Source organism: Pieris brassicae, chromosome 8 (genome assembly GCF_905147105.1).
Source record: "Pieris brassicae chromosome 8, ilPieBrab1.1, whole genome shotgun sequence".
Taxonomy (NCBI): Eukaryota; Metazoa; Arthropoda; class Insecta; order Lepidoptera; family Pieridae; genus Pieris; species Pieris brassicae.
In genome coordinates, this window is record NC_059672.1 from 512,130 (window position 1) to 534,500 (window position 22,371).

General features: G+C 34.0%; 2 protein-coding genes across 2 annotated transcripts; both read left to right on the forward strand.

The window, feature by feature from the left end:
* The first annotated feature begins 223 nt into the window (after window positions 1-223).
* LOC123713706 (toll-like receptor 4) lies at window positions 224-8,532 on the forward strand. The gene is made up of 3 exons (XM_045667524.1): window positions 224-407; window positions 3,688-3,936; window positions 5,110-8,532. Exons 2-3 carry the CDS (start codon window positions 3,703-3,705, stop codon window positions 7,447-7,449), a joined length of 2,574 nt encoding a protein of 857 aa, XP_045523480.1. The 5' UTR covers window positions 224-407; window positions 3,688-3,702; the 3' UTR covers window positions 7,450-8,532.
* Window positions 8,533-11,703: 3,171 nt separating this feature from the next.
* On the forward strand, window positions 11,704-20,722 carry LOC123713752 (protein spaetzle 4). Its single transcript, XM_045667577.1, has 5 exons — window positions 11,704-11,805; window positions 18,223-18,396; window positions 18,564-19,321; window positions 19,647-19,808; window positions 20,058-20,722. The coding sequence occupies exons 1-5, from the start codon at window positions 11,776-11,778 to the stop codon at window positions 20,314-20,316; spliced, it is 1,383 nt and encodes a 460-aa protein (XP_045523533.1). The 5' UTR covers window positions 11,704-11,775; the 3' UTR covers window positions 20,317-20,722.
* Window positions 20,723-22,371: the final 1,649 nt, after the last annotated feature.

Below are 22,371 nucleotides of genomic sequence, written 5' to 3' on the forward strand. Positions count from 1 at the left end.
TTTGAACTAGATAGAACTAACCTAAGTCTTAGATTTACTTTAACTGTTTTGCAATATCTCTAATTTTAAATTAAACATGTCGGTAATGCGGCAATTTAAAAGTTTCGGAAAAGGCCCGCGGATGAAGAGCGAATTACGATCTATCGTACAGTGCAGGCTACATTTAAATTATCACTAGTGCAAATATTTTCATAGTCGTGACGGTGTATCATCATACTAAAATTTACTTAGGGCAATCGCAACTCGACTCTGGGCCAACGAAGGCTAAAATATTGAACGTTTTCATAAATTATTATTACGATGTGTGAAGTGAATTGTGAAAGTGCAATAAATGGAATGTCCTGAGCAGATGCTCTATTTGTTAAGAATCAAATATTGCAACGATTTATCTGAATGTAAAAACGGCGGTAAGATTATTAAAAAATATTTTCAACAAACCTTATGTTTAATGACATTTTTCGTGTTATAAATAAAACTACGTCCCATTTTTATCTAATCTTTTTCACCTTCACTTATTTGTTAATTGACACGTTTTGGAAAAGTATAATATCGTAGTGTAATGAATAACTATAAAATGTAATTATTTTTTAACATCATCTTACATATATAATCATTAAAATATTTTATATAAATGTCGAATGACTGCAAACTTATGCCCACCACTTGGTGGGCAGTATTGTTTGTTATTGGAAATGGTTACTTAACAAAAAATTTAATAGGTTTAAGTTAAGTAAGATTTAATGAACCATAAATAATTTAAATGAAAAAAATTCAGAGGCTTTGGCATTCGCCACAGTCATGTGCTTTTTAGCACATTCTTATTTATTTTTATTATTAGCTTATACCTACTTGATCTCATGTTATTGATGACTGAATCTAAAATGACGGAAAGAAATGTTTTGAGTTGTTCAAGCTCTCAAATTCTATTACTGTACGAGCCAAGGCTGTACATTTTGCTCACTCAGGCTTTCTTAGTTTTATAAGCGTCGTGATTTACCAAATCGTCGTAGTTACGTCGCGAGAGTATAGCTAGACGTCAGCACTCACTTTAATTGTTACGTTGCGTTCATTCATTTCAATTAACATTTAATTATTTCTCTTAGAATATAAGTTGGTTAATATAGGAGTAAAATTAAATCCTCTATTATATAGAGCATTCCGATGACCCAGGAACCTTACATGTTGGTCCTTCGAGCCGGATTTGAACCAGGGACCTATGTACGAGCCAATGCTGTACAATTACAATTCCAGTATTCCCAAATATTATAATTGAATGCATTAACTTAGACACGTTGTCTAATTCCATAATTATCGCCATGATGGCTGGAAGTATTCCACGGTCCGCTTACAAGACATTCAGATGAATCAATAGATTTATTTTGCGAAATAGCGAACTGTGGAATCGCCTTCCGGTGGGGGTCTTCCCTGGAAGTTACGACCTCTTTGTTTAAATAAAGATACTACTACTCTCTCATTATTATTATTATTAAAGCTTCACTAATTAATCCATATAACTAGTGGTTAGTTTACATTCCTTAATATTAGTATTAGCTGTGTTAGTATAAGTTTTAAAAAAAAATTAGTTAGTTGTTGTATGGTCCCTTTTAGGGTAAAAGCCTCCTCCATATTTTTCCACTTCTCTTCGTCTTGAGCACCATTCATACAATTTTTCCCCGCTAGTTCTTTAATGTCATATGTACATCTTTTCTTTTGTCGTTTTATGTATAGAAACTCTTTGCAGTAGGTCCAGTCCATTTTGGCGTTTACAAGTGCATCTGTAAGTTTTGATTTTTTACGAATGTCAACATTTCATGTTTTGTTTATTCTCCTCAACTTGAAGAAGGTTGTTTCTTGTGGTTTTCTTGCTTAAAACCCACGTTAGACTTGCGTATGTCAGACAAGGTAGAATATTTGAATCCATTATTATCAATCTTCTTGTGTTGTAGACTATAGTTTCCTTTCAGAATTTCCTTGTGGGTTTCCGAGTGTGGCTACTGTTTCCGAGTCGCATATTTTCCTTTCTCTACTTCGTTTTCACTACTGTTCTTGTCGAAAGATACTTGTTTTCCTAAATATAGATAGTTGTTAAGATATTCTATAGGTCTTACTTCTATCTATTACTCTTTACTCTGATTGGCTGGCACATACTATTGGCTGTTATAATTTTGTTTCGTTTCCAGAGGCCGATATTATTTTATTCTATACCTTTGAATACATCTTCGAGGACTGCTATAAATAATTTTGTGGGAAAGTGGGTCACCCTGTCTTACGCCTCCTTTAATTCGAATTTATCGGCCTTTGTTTTCTACCTTTATTCTATTCCCTTAAAGGCCGGCAACTCACCCACTAAAATCCATGGGCTTCGATGACTGCCTTTATTGGCTCTACTATAATATAAATAAATAAATGAAGTAAATTATCGGGCTTGTTGTTGAAAACAGTTATTGATAAAAATAAGTACCGCAAGCAAAATTTATAATGGAACAATATAATTAGACATGGTTACATAAATGCATGTAAAAAAATTTGTCTGATTGTTGTTTACTCTTATTGATAAGAATCGTAGCATTTTAAAAACAACAGAACATGTACAAATCTAAAATAACCTTTATCACGAAGCTTAACCGTGGCCTTTGCAACAATTATAGTCTATTTATATTGTTACGAGCTAGGGGATCGGATAGAAAATGCCGTGGATTTATTCAAGGGTTTATTTCTTGATAAATCAATGAGGAATTTATGGGCACAAATTAATTGCAGAGATGCACTAATAACACACAAAAACACAGTCACTAATTACTTCACTTATGCACACTTCACACTGTACTTTATCACTTGTATTCACTTTATTCGCACTTTATCGCTTCGGTGTTTCTCTCTTCTTCGCATTCCAAACTAAAGGCGACTAGTCGCGTTTCGGCTCGCTTATATATCCCTGGGAATAATTCTAAACAATATTCGAGAACTTTCTAGGCGGGCTTGCTACTGAGTAGCGATTGCACAATTCTATAACGTCCGCACTCTTTGTCTCTTTCGCACGTTGCTCCGTCCTTGTCGTACGGCGTTCTAGAGTGCTCAGTATAGTTTCGAGAAAGTTCTGATCTTCTCTCTCTCTCGTATCATTTCGTCCTTGTCTCACACCTAGAAAGTTCGGTCTAGAATATTCCTTCATCAAAGGGGTGACCTAGGCCTGAAAACGGGGCTCCTGAAAACTGCACCACTACACATGTTCTGAAACCGACTGAAAAAAGGTTTCAGCTTCCTGAAAACTAAGGTAACATTATGTAAATTACAATTTTCTAATATGTGATTGACCCTCTCCTGAAACGGTCAGAAATCGTATTACAGCCTGCTGAAAAGTTCTCTAACTAGTGGAAAAATCTAGAAACTTTGCAGTCGACCCGTCTTCGTAACAATATATATAGAATTTGATTGAGAACTTTGCGCATAATATAACAAAGAGAAATAGAAATTGTGATGTTTCGTAAGACAGGGTGTCTTAGTGACAGGTCATATTTTTACGAAGACTAGATCCCTATCTAGTCTATAGGCCTATAGACTTTTATTGGTAAATATGAAGAGAGAACAGTAAATCCTATTATATTCAAGTGTCATCACACTATCCCACTACCACTATATATTAAAAGCTCAACATCAAAAATTTTAATAAATTTTCCCTTGTTATAGAAAACTCTACGTGAAATGCCCACTTTCCTATGGCTCTTACTATCTTTGGCCCTCAATGTGAAGAGTAACATAATGCAAGACTATGAAACTATCAGCGTCAACCTGTTGAGCCCGCCTGTGGACAAGACGAGCCTGGCACTGCCCCTCGATGTGGGAAAGGACAAGGTTTCTGGCTGCCTGTGTCGAGGAACTATGGATAGGGAGGTCGTTGTATGTTTCGGGAACTATGAATGCAAGAGATTTCCAAAGGTCTGTTTTTTTAGTCTACCAAAAATAATATATATCATAGTGCAAACTGAGCACTGAGAATTGTTGGCCACCAGCCACCAGAGCATCAGTATGCGACTCTCATCCCTGTCGTAGGTTCGATCCTCGGCTGTGCACCAATGGGGGGCATGGGCAATGGATGTGCGCATCTAACTTTCACTCGAATGGTGAAGGAAAACATCGTGAGGAAACCGGCTGGCCTTAGACTCAAAAAGTCGACGGCGCGCATCATACACAAGAGGCTAATCATCTACTTGCCTATTAGATTGACAAATGATGACGAAACAAATAAAGAAATCTAAGACCTAGACGTAAAAGGGTTTTAGCGCCACTGATTTGTTTATTTTTTTACTACAAATAAGTATTATTGTAAATTATGTATATTTGATTCTTATGTTTATGTTTTATTAATTGATAATTTATTAAAAGTTGTGTTGATTGAGTTGACATTAATTAAAAGATATGCATCGAAGGTATAAAAGGTATAAATAGAAAATCCAATGGAAAAATAACATGGTATAGGTATTTAGTAACTCAGCAAGTGATTTAATCTACACGTGTGGGTTTTAAAGCCTAAGAACAGAATGAAGTATTATTATTGAAAAATTATATTATAGGTATGAGATAGGATGTTTACCGTTTAGAAATATCTCTTACCTAATTGTTATCAAACGTGAGAAAATATAATCTCTTTAATCGCTTTGTTTGATATAAACAACCTCTGAAAACATCGAGAACATCTCGTGAGTTTGTTTTTTAACTAATATATTTGATGACGTTAATTAAATTGATTACATACCGTATACAAACTACAGACATTGGTATGGTACCTCCCATTGAATGTTTAAATTAAAGTATGTTAATGTAATAAATTTAAAAAATTACGATAATTGTTTTTTAAATACATTACAGAACGGTATCAGTATTTACATACTGTACGTTATTTACACAAAGTACAATAAAATTTTGCTTTTAGACAATGATATTAAGTTGATAATAATATTACCTCCAACAAAGCTTATCAGTTTAAAGTTTCCACGAATTTAATATTGTTCTTAATAGTGATTATTAATTAGATAGCATATTTCAACATACTTTATAATTCTATTTTCTAAACTCAACTTCTAAGTAATACACATTTTTTTTATTTTTCAGATAAAACTGGAAAAGTGCAAAGTGTTAGTCGTGAGGACCACAATAATTTCAGAAATATTAATCGGAGATTTGGACTCATATAACCACGTCAAAGTGTTGAAAATTGATGGCAATAGTCGACTGGAACATTTACAACCAGGTTTATTTAAAAACCTATCAAACGTAGAACAACTGTCGATATCATATAATCCTCAATTGCATTCTATACATCCAGACACATTCGCGGGTCTTGTCAAACTACATAATCTGACGTTAGCTAACAACGCATTCAAAAATATTGGTTTGCTCACGCCAGCCTTTAGACCCACAATCTTACCATCGTTACGCGTCTTAGATATATCCGAAAATGCTTTCGGTGCAATTGCTGAGGATGCATTTATCCAAATGGAAGGCACAACACTTAGTAGACTTGTTATAAATTTATGTAGTCTTGACAATGTTCATGCAAACAGTTTATCGAAATTAAAGGAGTTGAAACAGTTGCGTATTGGGGAAAATGACTTGTCTTCGTCGAATATTATTGGCTTTTTACTGGCGCTTCAAGCGAACAAAATTAATTTGACACATTTATGCATATCAAGTATGGGGTTCCGGAAGAGACCTCCTATGGACCTATTGAAAGTTATCGCGAACTCTACCATTTCAGTACTCAGTCTTGCAGATAATCAATTTGAAGTTCTGGAAGATGATGATTTTCCTACGATGCCAAATATAGAATTATTAGATTTGCGAAGAATTTTTGTTATGTCCATAGGAGCTTATACATTCAGTCCAGTAAAATTCCCTAAACTACGCATACTGCTGTTGAGCGAAAATAATTTACCTGGGATACACGAAAAGCACATATCAAATCCACAAGTTCTGCTTCTTGATCTTTCATCGAACAAGGGCAGGCCTACAAGACCATTGTATTATGAAATAGACCGTGGGGTGTTTAATGATTGTCGAGACCTACGTTTTTTGAATCTTGCTTTTAACAGATTAAAACATATGTACAACCATACCTTTACCGGATTAATTAACCTAAGAATACTTAACATGGAAAATGGAACTATTTTTCATATTGGAAACGGCACGTTTAAACCTTTAAGACGTCTGGAATTGTTAAATTTAGGAAATAATCCACTCACAGCAAATGAGAACCTTACAAGTGCAATGTTTGATGGACTAAACGAGCTGAAGGTGCTTATTCTGAAAAATTGCGGAATTAAACGTTTTTATGACGATGATAACATCTTTGAAATGATGCCGAATATCACCCATTTAATACTTACAAGTAACCAACTATCTTATATTACTGCTGAAACATTAAAACCATTAAAAAACTTAAAGGTTTTAGATTTAAGTCAAAATTTATTTGTGTCTTGGTGGCAACCTCTTTTTTTAGCTGCAGGCGTGCGTCCTTTTAAACTTTATTTAATGAACAATAAAATAACGCATTTTACAATAAATATGATAGAAGATATAGATTATTTATTAGAGAATTCTAATACCACTAGTGTTGAAATCGATCTCGCTGACAATCTTTTTATTTGCGACTGTAACGCTATGTATAGAAACTCCATGTGGTTGCAAGCGAACGGTTCAGTTGCATTGCAAAGATATTTTCATACCTCCGATGTGCAGTGCAGTAGCCCAGATGTCTGGGAAAATCGAAAAGTAGCCGACTTCATCTTATCAATTAAAAACCGGCGCTGTCTAATCTATAACAAAATCACAAATATGATGTTACTAATTTGGACCGCACCCTCGTTAGTTTCCATAGCTCTTCTTATAATGATTCTAGTAGTTATTTATAAATATAAAATATATATAAGATACTGGATATTCTTAGCCAAGATAGCGCTAGGACGAAAATTCATTAGATACTCTATCAAAACTAAAAGCGAACAGAAGGGTTACAAATACGATGCGTTTGTATCATATTGCAACGATGATAGACAATTTGTTCTAGATATGACGAAGGAGTTGGAAGTAAAACCTCCTTTTCTAAAACTTTGTATTTACGAAAGAGATTTCGAGATTGGTTCTTTTATATCCGAATCTATATTAGGTAGTATAAATGAAAGTAGATATATAATCTTAATTGTAAGCAATGCGTTTGCAAAATCTCAATGGTGTAGATGGGAGACCCATTTGGCGGAATACCACAGATTATTTTTAGAAGATGGTTCACCGTACGACCCATTAGTTTTAATCAAGATAGGGGAAGTAGATAGCAAATACCTTACTACCACGTTGAAGTACTTGCTTAAGACAAAGATATACCATACGTGGGACAAACAAAATCCTGAAGACTTTTTTATCAGATTAAGAAATGTTTTAGTTAAAAATAAATGATTTCCTCATAAATTAATCGTTTTCTTGAATCTGGAAAATCCCGGTCCATTACTTTCTCCACTCTCTAAATAAGCTGATATAAATAAAATTAAACGTCAGAGCGAAAGTGCTAAAAGCTGTAAGTTAAGTTTCCAATATACATTAAGTGAATTTTTTGTGAAAGGGCTCCATAAACTTAATTGAAGAGATAATTTAGGTAACACAGTTTCACTTACGCAAAATAATATAATATTTAGTAGTAGTTAGTTAGTTTACCACTAATGTGTTTACGATATTTTCCTAAAAAAAAAAAGGTTTGAATTTAGCAACCAATTCAGTTTTATGCTTATAGTATAAGTATGTAATAACACTAAATGTATGGGACTACACTATAAATTTAGATTAGATCCATCCGTATGATCGCTTTTGCCCTGATAAGCTGAGGATAGTGGTGTAGAGGCAGCAAGTCGACGTAACCGTGAGGGCTTTGCAAGACTGGCACCACCTTCAGTAATTAACAGACTACGTAGAAGAACAAGAACCTGGTGATCTTTTGCATCATCACACAAACAGTTTGTTTGTCGTCCCCGAGACGATCCCTTATGAATGCCACTAAGTAGAATACTTATTCAGTTAAAAGCCTCCTAACATTACAAGGAAGGCTTTTGTTGCGATATGTCAAAGCATACGCAATTGTTACATGTTTCCGTTAATTGGGAACAAATGCGTTTGAATATCAATAGACATGGCTCGTGACTAACAAGATAGGATGTATGATGTAGTGGTACATATATTCGCTTCAAAAAGATAATCGTACTGTGGAATCGAGTATCGGTGGGGTTAATCCCTGGGAGGTACGACTTCGAAGACTTTAAAAAAGTTCATACTCCTAGCATCCACTAAAATGGGTGTCCATGGGCGATGACTGCCCTTTTTAGGCGTCCGTAGGATCGTTTGTGCTTCCTTGTTACTTATGATTAAAGTAAATAATTACAACTTTTTGAACTACGAACGGCAAGCCATTGACAATCCTTTCCATGCCGTAGCCACATACTAATATAGTTATATATGTCCCATTATAAAAAACGGGACCGAGAAAATAAGTAACTAATAGAGATCGTGTTAGTGTCAACGCACTATTTGTAATAAATTGGGGCAAAAAGGCTCATCTGATGTTGACTGATACCGCCACCCAAGGACGCTCTTTTCTCGTAGGACCCTAAGTCGAATTAATTCGGAAATACTTCAGTGGGCAGCTGGTTCCACATAGTAGTGGTGCGCGGCAAAAACTGCCTTAAGAATCGCTCAGTTGTAGAAAGAACTTAGCGTGGCAAAACTGCCTTAAAAAGGCTCAGAGCAGGTCCGTGAAACGCGTGGATATCTGAACAAATGAAGAGTCTTAAACATTAACAGTTTTATTGCATGATAATTTATCTAAATTAACATTATACGTGTTTGTATAGAACTTGTGCAAATGACATGTTATTGGCAATTACCGCACAAGACATGTCTGCCTGCGTCTGCAAACAAAGAATAGAAAGCGCTGGCACACTCGCCATCGAATACTTTCACAAGGATACTTTCCATCGCTCGATATTCCGATAATCATCGTGGAAACTCTTATACTGTACTTTTAATACTTTATATATGTACAATTTTAATAAGTTATGGTAACATTTTCCCAATGTAGTACAGCCTCATGTAATCTATAATTCTTTCTCGAATTAAAAAATGCATGTGGGATGTGTGTGCAATAGATTGGTGGTGCACGAATGGATTTTTCTGTATGCGTAAGGATTGGTATAAGACAATATGTGTATACTGCAGGATATCACAATATTGTCAAAGTATGGTGGTGCGCCTTCTTAAGTCATTCGAGTCACTCGATATTCTCACATTTCGTATATATATTTACAATATATTTTCATGAGTATTTGATTGTTTTCATTTTAAATAAGTGATGTTTGAGAATATAAATAAAATAAGGCAATTACGTATGGTACTTAGAATATTTTGTCGAGTTAATGTTAATAACAAAATCTTTTGTGCCTTGTGCTATGTATTAAGTGCATGTTGCTCTAAGAAAACATACATACTATCTAAGTTGTATTATTTATAATGTAGATCATATATAGGTAAGAGTCTAGAAAGCTAGAAGATCTCCTCTCTACCTTCGCTTACCTCTCTTACTAAACCTAGTTTACCGCCTGAAAATATTTATTGACCTATTTCTTATAGTACGTTTAGTAACAATTAACAATTACACAAATGTTTCAAGACTTCTTTACTGTCACTATTAATTTTTTTACGATTATTATTACATTCTTACTATTCTACAATTATTATTACATTCTTACTATTCTACAATTATTATTACATTCTTACTATTCTACAATTATTATTTTTTGCGTCTGAGACGCAAACTAACTGTTGTGGTCTATGGCAGAGTGACCAGCGCTGTGGAACAGGTCTGCTCCACAGCATAATGCTAAACCAGGGCCAGTTGCAACCACAACACACACAATACACATTTAAAATGTAGCTTATTCCGTTACTTTTTCGTTTCATATTTTTTGTTATTTTATTTGTATTATTATTATTTAGTATACTTGGTTAATGATAAATGTTATATCTGTCTGTCTGTAAAATTACAAAAACGAAATGTTTAATGCACATATTTTGTAAGTTTGTAATTCATATAGAATAGCAGTACCATCTCGCCAATGAAGTCGTAAAAGCAGCAAATCGGTTTAAATCACCCAATAAAAGTTTACAGATACACTTAACATCGTTAATTAAATGTCTCATTAAAATTGATTAGCCGCTTTTAAGTAGTCGATCAGTCATTTGTTTTGGCGCGGGAGAAAACACTAGATTCATTGAAGTCATCGTAACGGTGCCGTTAGCGTGTTTCTGTTCTTCTCACACAGGCCAATTTATTATATGTTAGAATGAGACGAAGTTATTAAAATGTCGCTCTGTGAACGATTACCGAGTGACCTACTCAAACGCTACACTAACAAACGGAACCTATTTTTTAATATTATCTAGTAATGGTAATTATTAAGACGCAAGTTTCATTAATATAGATAAAATAATTCTCGGGAAACTTAATAAGATTAAATACAATGCGACATGCATTGTTTAGTAAATATTTATCTAGCAAATTATACCGTTATAATAATCGAACAATATTATGTGTTAGTTGTCTAAACATTTGTAACATTGTATGTTGTTTTGTTGGCACTTACGCAGTTTTATTTTGCACTATTACTGCTATACTGTGTCAGGACTGATACAAGATGATCCACGTCAAACACGTATTGACTTAAGCAGAAGTAGAGTGTATCGTTACAATTTTATATAGCACTTATTGTCACTGATATTAGTTAGTAAATGTGTTTTAAGTACTTCTTTAAGTTTCTGGCTTTGTGTTATGTAATAAAGAATATTGCACATATGAAATAAAACAATTTTTTTTTCGTTTAAAGTGGCGTTTGTGTGAGCTTATTAGCTAAACATAGAAGAATAAAGAAGCAAGAAAGAGTTGGTTATTTGATATCTCCGTCGTTTCTTGTATCTTTTTAGTTTGTTACATGTACAAAAGTTTAAATTGTTACAATACATGTTTTATAATTGTTATAAATTATATGAAGCATGTGATATCGTTAATTTACACACGTTTGACGTCCAATATAAACTGGAGTATCAGTTCACTATTCTTTGTATTAATGTTTAATAAAAAAAATAAGAATTTTAAAACGTTTACAAAAACTACAGTGTGGTTAAATTATGAAGCATAAGTTGAAATATTATAATATAGTACTACAACTTTTATTACATATTATTTTGTTTTTATTCCTTAATAATCTTTTCCTGGCGTCTTACCTGCAAGAAATTACAGTAAACGCGCTAAGAGCCCTAAGGCCCGTTACTACTTCTATTGCAATAAATTTAATTCTTGATTATATCATTCATTAAAATAATTTAAAAAAAACTTATAGATATTTTAAATCATTAATGCCGACACACATTTAAACTACTTACCCAATCTATATTTGTTTACCTACGAAATAAATTTTTACATCTGTAAATACTGAATGTAATTATTTGTTATAATTGTTTCGAAATTGAACGGCTGGCATGCTACTTGTTGGCTTGTAGAAGTTTAGAGATTGCAGCTTAAATATTCGAAGTTCAGGGTTTCGTAGACCTATCGATGCATCATGCGACCTCCAGACCTTGGCAATGGAGATGTTAAATCAGCAGTCGTCTGTGGGACGTAGCGGCGTTCGGTCGACACAATGAGTCAAATCGCGGTGGTCGCAGTGAAAGTTTCTTAGAGAAATGCGTTTGGCGCTCGCCTTTCTGTTTGTGGTGAGTGTTAATCACACTAAGTGCCCGGTGTCTTATTGAAGATTGTATAATTTTTGTGCTTCACGGTGATATCGTTCTACTAACACAGATTTCACTATGTTAATATGTAATTATTTTTAAGTGACCGTAAGTATGTAAATATAAGTTAATGATCAATTGTCAAAATGTTAGAAGCAAAAGTTTAGTTTTTTCAAGTGCCGTATGAAGTATGGAAGTCTAACTTTTCGTAATAAATAACCTCACTAATTTTGTCTTCTGTAAGAAATTTAGTAAAAAACGAGTTATAATTTATTATTTTTAGGGAAACATGACGGTTTTTTTTAAAGTTTGTAATTAAGTTGAAAAAACTAACCTTTTTCTTGAATCCAAAATCTTGCATTACTAATTTCTACGTACAAAAGTGATTATAGTTAACCAGTAACCAGTTAAGTCGTATTTCAGTGTTGAATTGAGCTTAATAGTTGAATAGCAGTTGTAAGAGTAATAAACAACACCTTGTCTCGTTTAACGAGTACTTAAGATAACTAATATGTATATTGTTTAATGTTAAGGTCAACGAACCCACACAAATTAAACAATTCAATATGTCATTGAAAATTGCAGTATACAGTTATTTTTATGTATGCAGATGGTATATTTGCTGTTTGCTCAAATCCATATTTTATAATAAAAACAGAACATGTATTACCGATAATAGGCGTTCAATGTAAGAAAATTCCGAGCATAACAATTTATTTAACTGGAATTGAGTGGATGCCTTCTCCAAATTCATTCATCTGTCACTCATCTTTGCTACTATTTTCCATTCTTTCTCCGTTAAACCGTTTTCTTAACCTAATAAATAATTCAAACGAATTATTACGTATAGCCTATGTAACGGGGTTATTGGGAAAAGGTTATTCTATACGTATACTAAACCAATACTTTCACATATAGCTAATTTTTATTAATTTATATAAATACTAATTAAGCGCATTACATTCCATAGGTGTCCTATAATTTCACATTTATTACAACTTTTCTTTGGTCTGAACATAGCATTCAGTCCTAGACTAGATAACAGTTCGAAGAAAACCTGTATGAAGTGACATACAAAGCGATGAATATCACCGCTGGGTACACCTTAAATGGCAGCATTTTCCTGGACCCAGTGCATGTGCATCCAGTCGGTGTATGTGATATAGGGCTGCTTCTAAAGTTTTTTATTCAATTGAAATATAATACATATTAAAATTAAGATTAAATTCGATCATTTAAATGTTTTACGATGAGAGATTCTTCCAAAGATTTCTTAATTTTTTTTAAAAATTGTCTGCACTGTCATTTAATATTACGATCTAGCCTAACTTAACTTAATGAGTAATTTAAGTCTAACTAACTTACAAATATGTTATAAATTCGCGATTTCGATTTATAATCTATACATAATTGATCATATTCCATCAAAGTTTGAACTTGGAGGCTCTTAACATAATTTAAAACGTATGTATATAAAAAATGTTTTATACATATTTTACCTATACTTCGAATTATGACTCAAGATTTTTCGTCATATCAGTATTTGTTTAAATACTTTCGGTAGAATCTTATTCGTAACTATTATTAACTTTATTTAGAGATAAAACACAGCTAACCCATAATGTGATAACAAAAAGCAAAGATAGAAAATAATAGTCACAATTGTTTTAATTTTATTTCAATTAATAAGGGTTTTCTAGAAGAGCTGTCTATTTACATTTTTGTTTATTGGTTTTAGATTCTTGTGAATTGTATTAAATTAAAAATTTAATCCAGCTCTACGTTTATGAAAAGTTGTAATTGGCATCCCTGAAGAACAGGTCACAGACATCGTGGGAAGCGGGCCAAATAAGCTCACACCAATTTTTTAACAAGCGTACAACCGTCAATTACGTACTTAGCAATTTAAGCCGCAATTTAATCTAGTCAAAAGCTGAATTCGCATGCTCCAATTTTTATAAACATTACGATGACAAAGTAATCGAGATTTAATATATACATACATGATTTCAAAAATTTTAATAAAAATTATACGTTTCCACAATCTTTTCCCATTACCTTCACCTCCAAGCGAAGATATACTTTTGAAGACATAAAAGAAACAGTACGCTGATTAAAAAGTGTTGGCATGGATAAGCAACTTTAAATTAAAAAAATATAATGAAATGACCTTGTCATTACGTATTGATCTTACACTATTGCCTGGGAAAGTATGTACGAGCCAGAACTACATTTCCCTTCAGCCTTTTTTAGTTTTATAACCCTAGCGACTACCTTATTCGTCGGTTACGGCGCAACAGTATAGGTATCTTCAGCATTAGTAAGGGAGAATTATATAACACGGCTCGAAGCAATAGCGATTCAAACTTTAACGTTGAGTTTTTCAATTTTCAACCGCGCCGTCTCCATCTTCCACGAAACAATTATTTTTTCACTAACAATCGAACTAAGGGTCTCTTCACCCCAAACCCTTACTAGGTAAATATAGACTTCTAATATATAGGAATTATGTATTGTATTAAATATATTCAGTTGTATACTTCCATCTATATAATTGTAATAATATCTGTATATAGAGACGCGATACTCGTGTAATGTCGGCTGTCGGTAGATCGCAGTAATGTTTATTTATATCATACTTTACCCTACATTCGATAGAGAAAGTAGACTTGCGGTGATTTCTCCGTAATTAATAAGTTGTTTTATTTGCTCTACAATAACTTTGAGAGGCAAATAAGATGATTGTTTCCATTCACTATAAAAAAACTGACTTGATCTAATCATCAACGTCTAAACACAAAAAAAAAGTATTTATTATTACCTTTCGTTTGCGCATTAAACCCCCACATGAGTAGTTGTTAATACTGCTACCTTTACATATACTAAATACATTCATAAATTACAAAGTATAAAAACGGGGAAATAATCTCATATAATCATTTTATGTGAAATGAAGAGCGGAAAAAAATGTTGTTTTTTTCTTCAAATTCAGCTTAATTGTACTTCTAGTAGAATAGGTGGCTTCTAAAGAATTGATGTTATATTTTTTTAAATATAGCCTGAGTTTAGGATATAATTAAGTTAAACTGTGTCGCACTCAGCATAGTATCTAGCCTTCCTTAGGTTAACAAATAAACATCATACAAAAATGTGTATCCACATGTCCACTACTAGAAGTAACATTAAGATGAATATGAATAAATTACAGAACATGACTTTTTGTTCGCTTTCACGTGAAATGTGAAGTTAAAAAATATACACGGGTAAAATTCTTTTTAACAAATTAGCATTTTGTATGATACATTTAAGTAAATCCAACAATTTAATTAAATGTATACCTTGCAACGTTCTGAATCCTCCGTCTTTTGAGCAGCCTGCATTGACCGCAGTCAGAAATCGGAAACAACAAGAAGAAAGCTGATATTTCGCCAGAGAATCTGCATAACATATTATCGGCACGTTTATCGTGTATTGCGAGGATAATGACGTCACACCTGCTCCCAAATAGCGGCACTTTCACTCACATGCCACACATCATCAGATATGGAGTATCTTCGATGTTTCATTTTCCAGTTCGTTTTTCAAAATATTATTTATCAAATAGTTTGTTATTAGTAAAAATTGTCGTAAGTTAGTCTGCTTAGAGTTAAGTTGTATGTGTCACTCGGACGATAGCGTTTAAAAGTAAAGTCTAAATATTATATTCATTTAATTATTGTGTGTTTATTATACAGTAATTAAATAACTAAAAAGAAACAAAGCACAAAGACTAAAGGTAATTAGTTTATTAATTAGATTAAACGTGATTACTGCGACCTTTTTTGCCAATTTGAGTGTCCATGCAACGCCCTAAAGACCTATGCCTCAACTTTTATTTGTTTCCGGTGAGATGGCAAGAGGAGGCGGGCTCGATGCCTACCCGTTGGACATAACAAATTAAGAGAATTATGGGTCTCAACATAGTGTAGCTGAGGATAGAGCGGTGTGGAGGCAGCAAGTCAACGTATCGCTTAGGGCTTTCAAGGCAGTCAAGACGTTCAGTAATGAAGAATAGGTCCAATAGATACGGAGTGAGAATCAACAGTTGAGATATATTAAAAAATAGTTAATAATTAAAAAACTTCTTGAAATATAGAAGCGAATTTCAATAATAACGGTAGAGCAAGCTCGCACGTACACTTTTGGGTCATGAGGTTTGGTAACAACTGTTTATGTGATTCACAAATACATCTAGGTTATTAGATAAATTAATTTTATGATTTTAATCTCGATTAAATTGTAACTTGACATTGAGACTTGATTGGTGATGACCGTATGGATTCGTATACATTTGTGAAATGACAATAAAATGCCAACTACGTAGAATGACATTGTGTGTTCGTACTTAAAAATATCAATAATTGAATAATGTAATCCGTAAGATTATAAAAGTATATTTGCGTTGTTTACAGTCTTAGAGCGCCAAGCAAAGTCGATAAGCAAGCAGTAGAGAAAGTTTATAAACTATTAACTAAATGTCCGTGTATACACTGTAATATTACCACAATTTGTGGTAGTGATGCTAAAACAAAAATAAATATTTTCATTACTATTTAAAAACTTGGAGTCGGAAAATTACAGTGTGTTAAAATAAAAATAAAACTCCGCCATAACATGAAAATATAATTAACATGCCTGTCGTAATAGAACTCCATCAATTATGTGAAGAAGAAAAATTTTAATCAAATATTATCAACTCAAATACGTGTGTCCTTTGAAGTTTTACATCAAACAATTTTTTTTCAATTAAGGAAGTCCTTCAATTTCTGATAAGTGGTTATATGTGTTAATATATTCGGAGATAAATGAACTTTATACAATAGTTTAAAAACATATGTATTTTTAACAATGAGCAGTGATGGCCTAGTGGCTTCAGCGTACAACTGTCATCCCTGAAGTCGTTGGTTCGATGGTCCCTGGCTGTGCCCCAATAGACTTTCTTTGTATGTGCGCATTTAACATTCGCTCGAACGGTGAAGGAAAACATCGTGAGGAAACCGGCTTGCTTTAGTCCCAAGTCGTCGGCGTGCGTCAGGAACAGACGGCTGATCACCTACTTGCCTATTAGATTAACAAATGAATGATTATTTGTTAATCTCATGTTCATGAGAAACAGATACAGAACTGAGGCGAAGACCTAAACGGTTGTAGCGCCATTGATTTACATTTGACAATATTTTATTAATACGATTTTCACACAAGCACCTGTTGAGTCTAAGTGAGACTGGTTTTTTCACGATATTTTCACCTAACGAGTCTTAAATGCGCTTATAGAAAGAAGCTTGAATACGTGCAAAACCGTGATACGAATGCACTTATTTAGATTCGTACGTTCAAACCACTCTGTTAATAATACGTATATGTTGCATCATAATCGTAATTGAAGGCAGCTCATCAGCCCTACGTGCCTTCCGCGAGAAAGTCAATAAAAGTGAAATCTAGTATCTAAAACAATATTCCAATTAAATACACAAGGTGTATTTACTTTCATTTTAGTATTTGGGGCCTATCCTAAATAGGCTTGCTTTTATCAGTAAGGTACATTTTGAAATACGTATTACATAGTTGTATAGTTTTCTTCGTAAATAATTTGTATATCGTATGTGTATACCACAGAACTACACTAACAGAAATTTAAGCAATATTGACAGATCTTATTTTGTAAGCTAAACAATCTTAGTAGGGAAACATCAAAGCCGGAATAACATTACGAAATTAGTGGCATGCATGTGAAATCTGTTTCACGAAAGTAGTTTCGATATAGCCGAAAGTAAATTCTTTATCGCATCAAAGCTTTATTTTTCTATATTCAATGTAGCCAAGTGCTTATCTCTTAACTCTGAAAGAAGACGTTGATGGATTCGAGAATGATTAACCAGAAAGGCTTTGGCTGAAATAAATTTAATCTCTGAATTAGCAGATGAAGATTCTGAGAGCTATGAAAGCTATTTTCGTATGAGTACAGATAATAATTTTTTTACTGAAAAGTGTGTCTAAAAAAATATCTAAACAAGATAAATATGTCGAGAAGCGAATAACAAAACTTAAACTTCAAATTACGCTGCGTTTTTTAGCAACTGGAAATATAATAGTTAAGTTTTTATCATACGAATTCAGGGTGGCATCGAAAGACAGACATAATACATGATTTCGCGACACTAGTTTCACGTCGTCGAAATTGATACTAATTTCACCAAAAAAAGATTTGCATGCATTACGAAAATATTAAATTCTCGTAAAACTAGTGTGACGAAATAAATTTTATACTTATTTCGTAATTATCACTAGTTTCTGTTAGACTTTATATTACAACGTTTATCGATATTTTCGAGTATCAAAGTATCAATTGTCCGTAAGTAGGTGACATGGCGAGACGTGGTTGGCTTGGACTCGGCCAGCTCGTGTGCGCGGCCGCATCGGACCACACGTGGCCTCCCGGACGCCCCATGCGATCTCAGCAAGCTGAGCTATTGTACCACGCCAGGGAACAGCTATCCATGGCATGCGATACGGCGATTCGTTAGAGAAAATCAGGTACATAACTAGATTTTTTTGATAGTTTTTTAGAGACTGTTTCAGCAAGATTCGTTTAAGTATTCTAAATAATTTCCGTAGTAAGCTTAGGTACGATTGTAGTATTTTTAAAAAGACATATTCTGAGACTTTAAAATACATACTTAACAAGAAAAAAAATATTACAGGGACTTATGAAAAGAATGTACGGCGAAGAACGTCACATAGCGGTGTTGAAAGCTGAAATAGAAAACTTTATTGAAGACGACGAAGACGACAAGTCGAAAGAATTCGCTGAAGATATAATTAAGACAAAAATAAAGTACACAAAGAAAACACATCGAGGCATAAAAGATAAACCGCATTTTAGACCAATACAAACTGATAAACAAAAAAAAGAAAACGATACCTTACGTGTTAAACCACTACACACTTCAAGCAATAAAACTAAAATAGAAAATAAAAAAGTGGAGAAAGTAGATGAAAACGAAACTATAGATGATGCAGAAATATCATATAAAACAAAATTAGAAAGTATTGCAAATATAGAAATTAACAACCTAGCCCCGGATGTTATAACATTAGAAGCCGTTATCAAACAAAGTATCGAGACAAATAGTATTTACCCAAAGGTATCCAGTAATTCTAAAGTTGAGGCTTTAAAATTTGATAATAATTCAAAGGATGAAAGTAATGTCACTACTAGTACAGAAAAAATGAATTCAACAGAAACGACATATGATCAATACGATGAAATAACAACAGAATCGAAAGACAGTTGGAAAACCACGGATACATCGACTCTCCCACCGACACTTCTATTCTCTGAGCTAGAAAAAGTCAAAATAACTGATCGAATAGATACAAAAGTGAATGAAAAGAAAGAAGATTTTCACCCAAAACCTCAAGAAACAATACGACCTGCAGTAATTAAGTTGCGAGGAGCGTGAGTTGACAATTTATAATATTTTTACATTTTTTATATTGATTTTATTCATAAGAACCTGCAGCTGAGATCATCATAATAAGCATAACGATGATGTCATGTTTACCTAAATTACCGGACACCATATTTAGGATGCTAACTTTCTCTGACTACTTTAAAAACATTTTATTATGATAAATTTTCCATTTTAGTGTTGAGAAAGAATTTATTTTTCTCGTCCGAACGTCATCAACACCTTGAGTATCATTTGTCCAATCGAAACATTATCATAGACATTAGATTGAATTTAAGTTTATCTAGCTAATAACAATGTTGTGTATTGCAGTAATGCATGCGAATCAAAGGAGGAGATGGCAGCTCCATTCTGGGCGAACAGCACTCGCGGCGAAGTCCTGGCCCTTCTCAACATGTATCCTTTCGAGCAGTACATACATTTGGAGACCTGTGTACACGAACACAAACAAATGTACTGCAGAGAAGGATGCAGGTATGTAATATTTAATTTCAATGTTTAATTTTACATCGACTTAATCGACATATAATTTACATTCAATAAAATAAATTAATTAACGTCACATATTATGACGCCTGCCAAAAATAACATAATTAAAATGGGTTAAATAATAACTTATAGAATTTATTACAAATATGTTTTGTCTCAAATCTTTAGTAATAAAATATTAATATCAATATCAACAGATATCTGAGTTTGATTATACCAATATCCTACTTACAGATGTGAGCAGCAATACCGTATCCACCGACTTTTAGCGTATGATCCTCGCAACGAGTGCCGTGGTATCTTCGCCGACTGGTTCAAATTTCCTGCGTGTTGTGTTTGCAAGTGCTATGATGTTCCATTGGAGTTTAGAGCACGATCTCCAAGAATTCTTCGTCCTCAATATGATGACGACGTCAGGAGGATCATTTATGAAGACGTCGCTCGCGATTGGTACTCGTTATCTTACGATGACGAGGATGATGACTTTTATTAGGAGTTTTAAACACTTAATTGCGCCAGTACCATTAGACCGTGGTATTTGAAAACATCTTAATTAACATCCAATAAGAATTTTGGCGGTCTGTTAGGTTTTTTCAAGTTGTTATTTATTAAACAAATCATACCACTTTTCCTTAAATGAATCTATAAGATTTTTCTGTTCTGTACAAATCCCTTATACCTATTATTATATAAGTAAATATTAACATAGATAACTATTTTTAAAGTGCCTTATAAGCTATAGTTAAGTAGGTTAAGAAAATTTGTGAATAGTTGTATTAAGATACTAATAATGTTATATAAATTTATGAAAATAATTGTTTACTCAATAAATTAAATGTAAGGCTAGTGAAGTTGTAAATTTATACATAAATAATCTATATTTTTATTAAACAACGTTTCGAAAATCGTATTTTTATTAAATCGTGATAATTTCTTTTGTGAAAATGATATATATTAATGTTATATTACTTATTTTCATTAGTATTCCCTATATTTCTATTATCACTAATCAGTAATTTAAAATTATTTTTTCAATAGTATGTGTGGACTCAGTTTCCGCACTTAGACGCTCAATAGGTCCATTGTGCGTAAAGTCCTGGCTAACTAAGCCAGCCTAACTCCTTCCAAAAGCACAGAGGCCTCCTGGGCACTTAGCAGGCTTCACGGAGCGACCTCGCTGTTCCGAGGATTTCTGCACGTTGTTTAGTCACAGCCTCGCATTCCAGGACTACGTGGGTGACTGATTCCTCTGCGCCGAAACAGCCTCTGCACAGGGGGCTGTCTGTCGCGCCTAGGACATAAAGATGTTTATTAAGGAGACAATAGCCCGTAATTGTCTCTATCATTATTTTAGATTGATCCTGTTCAAGTTTAGAAGTTGTTTGGTAAGTTGCCGGTTGACTGCTGGCAGAGCCATTTTGGACTCACATGCAGTCCGTACCTTGTAACCATCGTTGATGTTGCAGTTCTTAGGATCTTTGGCGTATGGGTACCTGCGAGATGGGTAAGGGAAGGAGCGGATACGGACCAGCAGGCCTCATCTCCGAACCTCTCCTCGCAAGCTCATCGGCAGCATCGTTGCCAAGTGATCCACTGTGTCCCTTGATCCACTGCAGGATAACTCTGTTTGTCAGGGTTATTACCTCCAGTGCATCGTAATATTCCAATATCAATCTACTGTTGGTCTTTTTGCTTACTAACGCCATCAGCACAGACTCACTGTCGGATACGAACTTAATACACAAGTTATTTATTCCTAACCGGTGCACGGATCTGGCTGCTTCGGTTAGAGCGACACATTCGCATTGAAAGATGGAGCTGTATGTGCCCAAGGGTACGGTATGTTGATGTTGAGATCAAGAGAGAATATGCCAGCACCGGAGCCACAACCTGTTTTTGAGCCATCGGTATATATGCGCAGCTCATTCAGGGGTGATCTATCACATTCCTCTTCTCTCATTTGCACATGGTATCTTCTATTGAGTATGTTCTGATTTGCGATCCTATCACATGGAGCGGCTAATAGAGGTTGGTACTCTATCGCCTTGTTGAGAATCGCTGTGTGTGTGCTGTAGTGATGTTTGCCCCATAGATCCAATACCATCAGCATGACGGCAGCCAGTGCCGCCTCCTGCTGTATGTGTAGGTCCAGGCGTATAACTTGTAGGGCTGTCTCCAAAGCTGCAGTAAGCGTTGTTTTCATGCAACCGCTTGCAGCGGACAACGCAAGCCTTTGGAAGAGTCCAAGTTTCATTACTGCCGTTTGGAGCTCTATTCTCGGCCACCAAACCAGGGCTCCGTAAGCTAGCATTGGCCTGATTACGGCAGTGTATAGATAGCCATAAGGTAATCTTAGGTGATAGACCCCATTTCACGCCTAGCATCTTTTTGCATCTTTAGGGTAGTTTTGGTTTATGTTGATTGGTCCTTATTTGGTTAAAATAAAACTTCCTAATAATTCGTTGAGAAGAGGTGAAGATGGAATGTGGAATGTGTTTAATTTTTAAAAACTGTAGATTTATATACAAAAATTATCCTACCTGGCCAC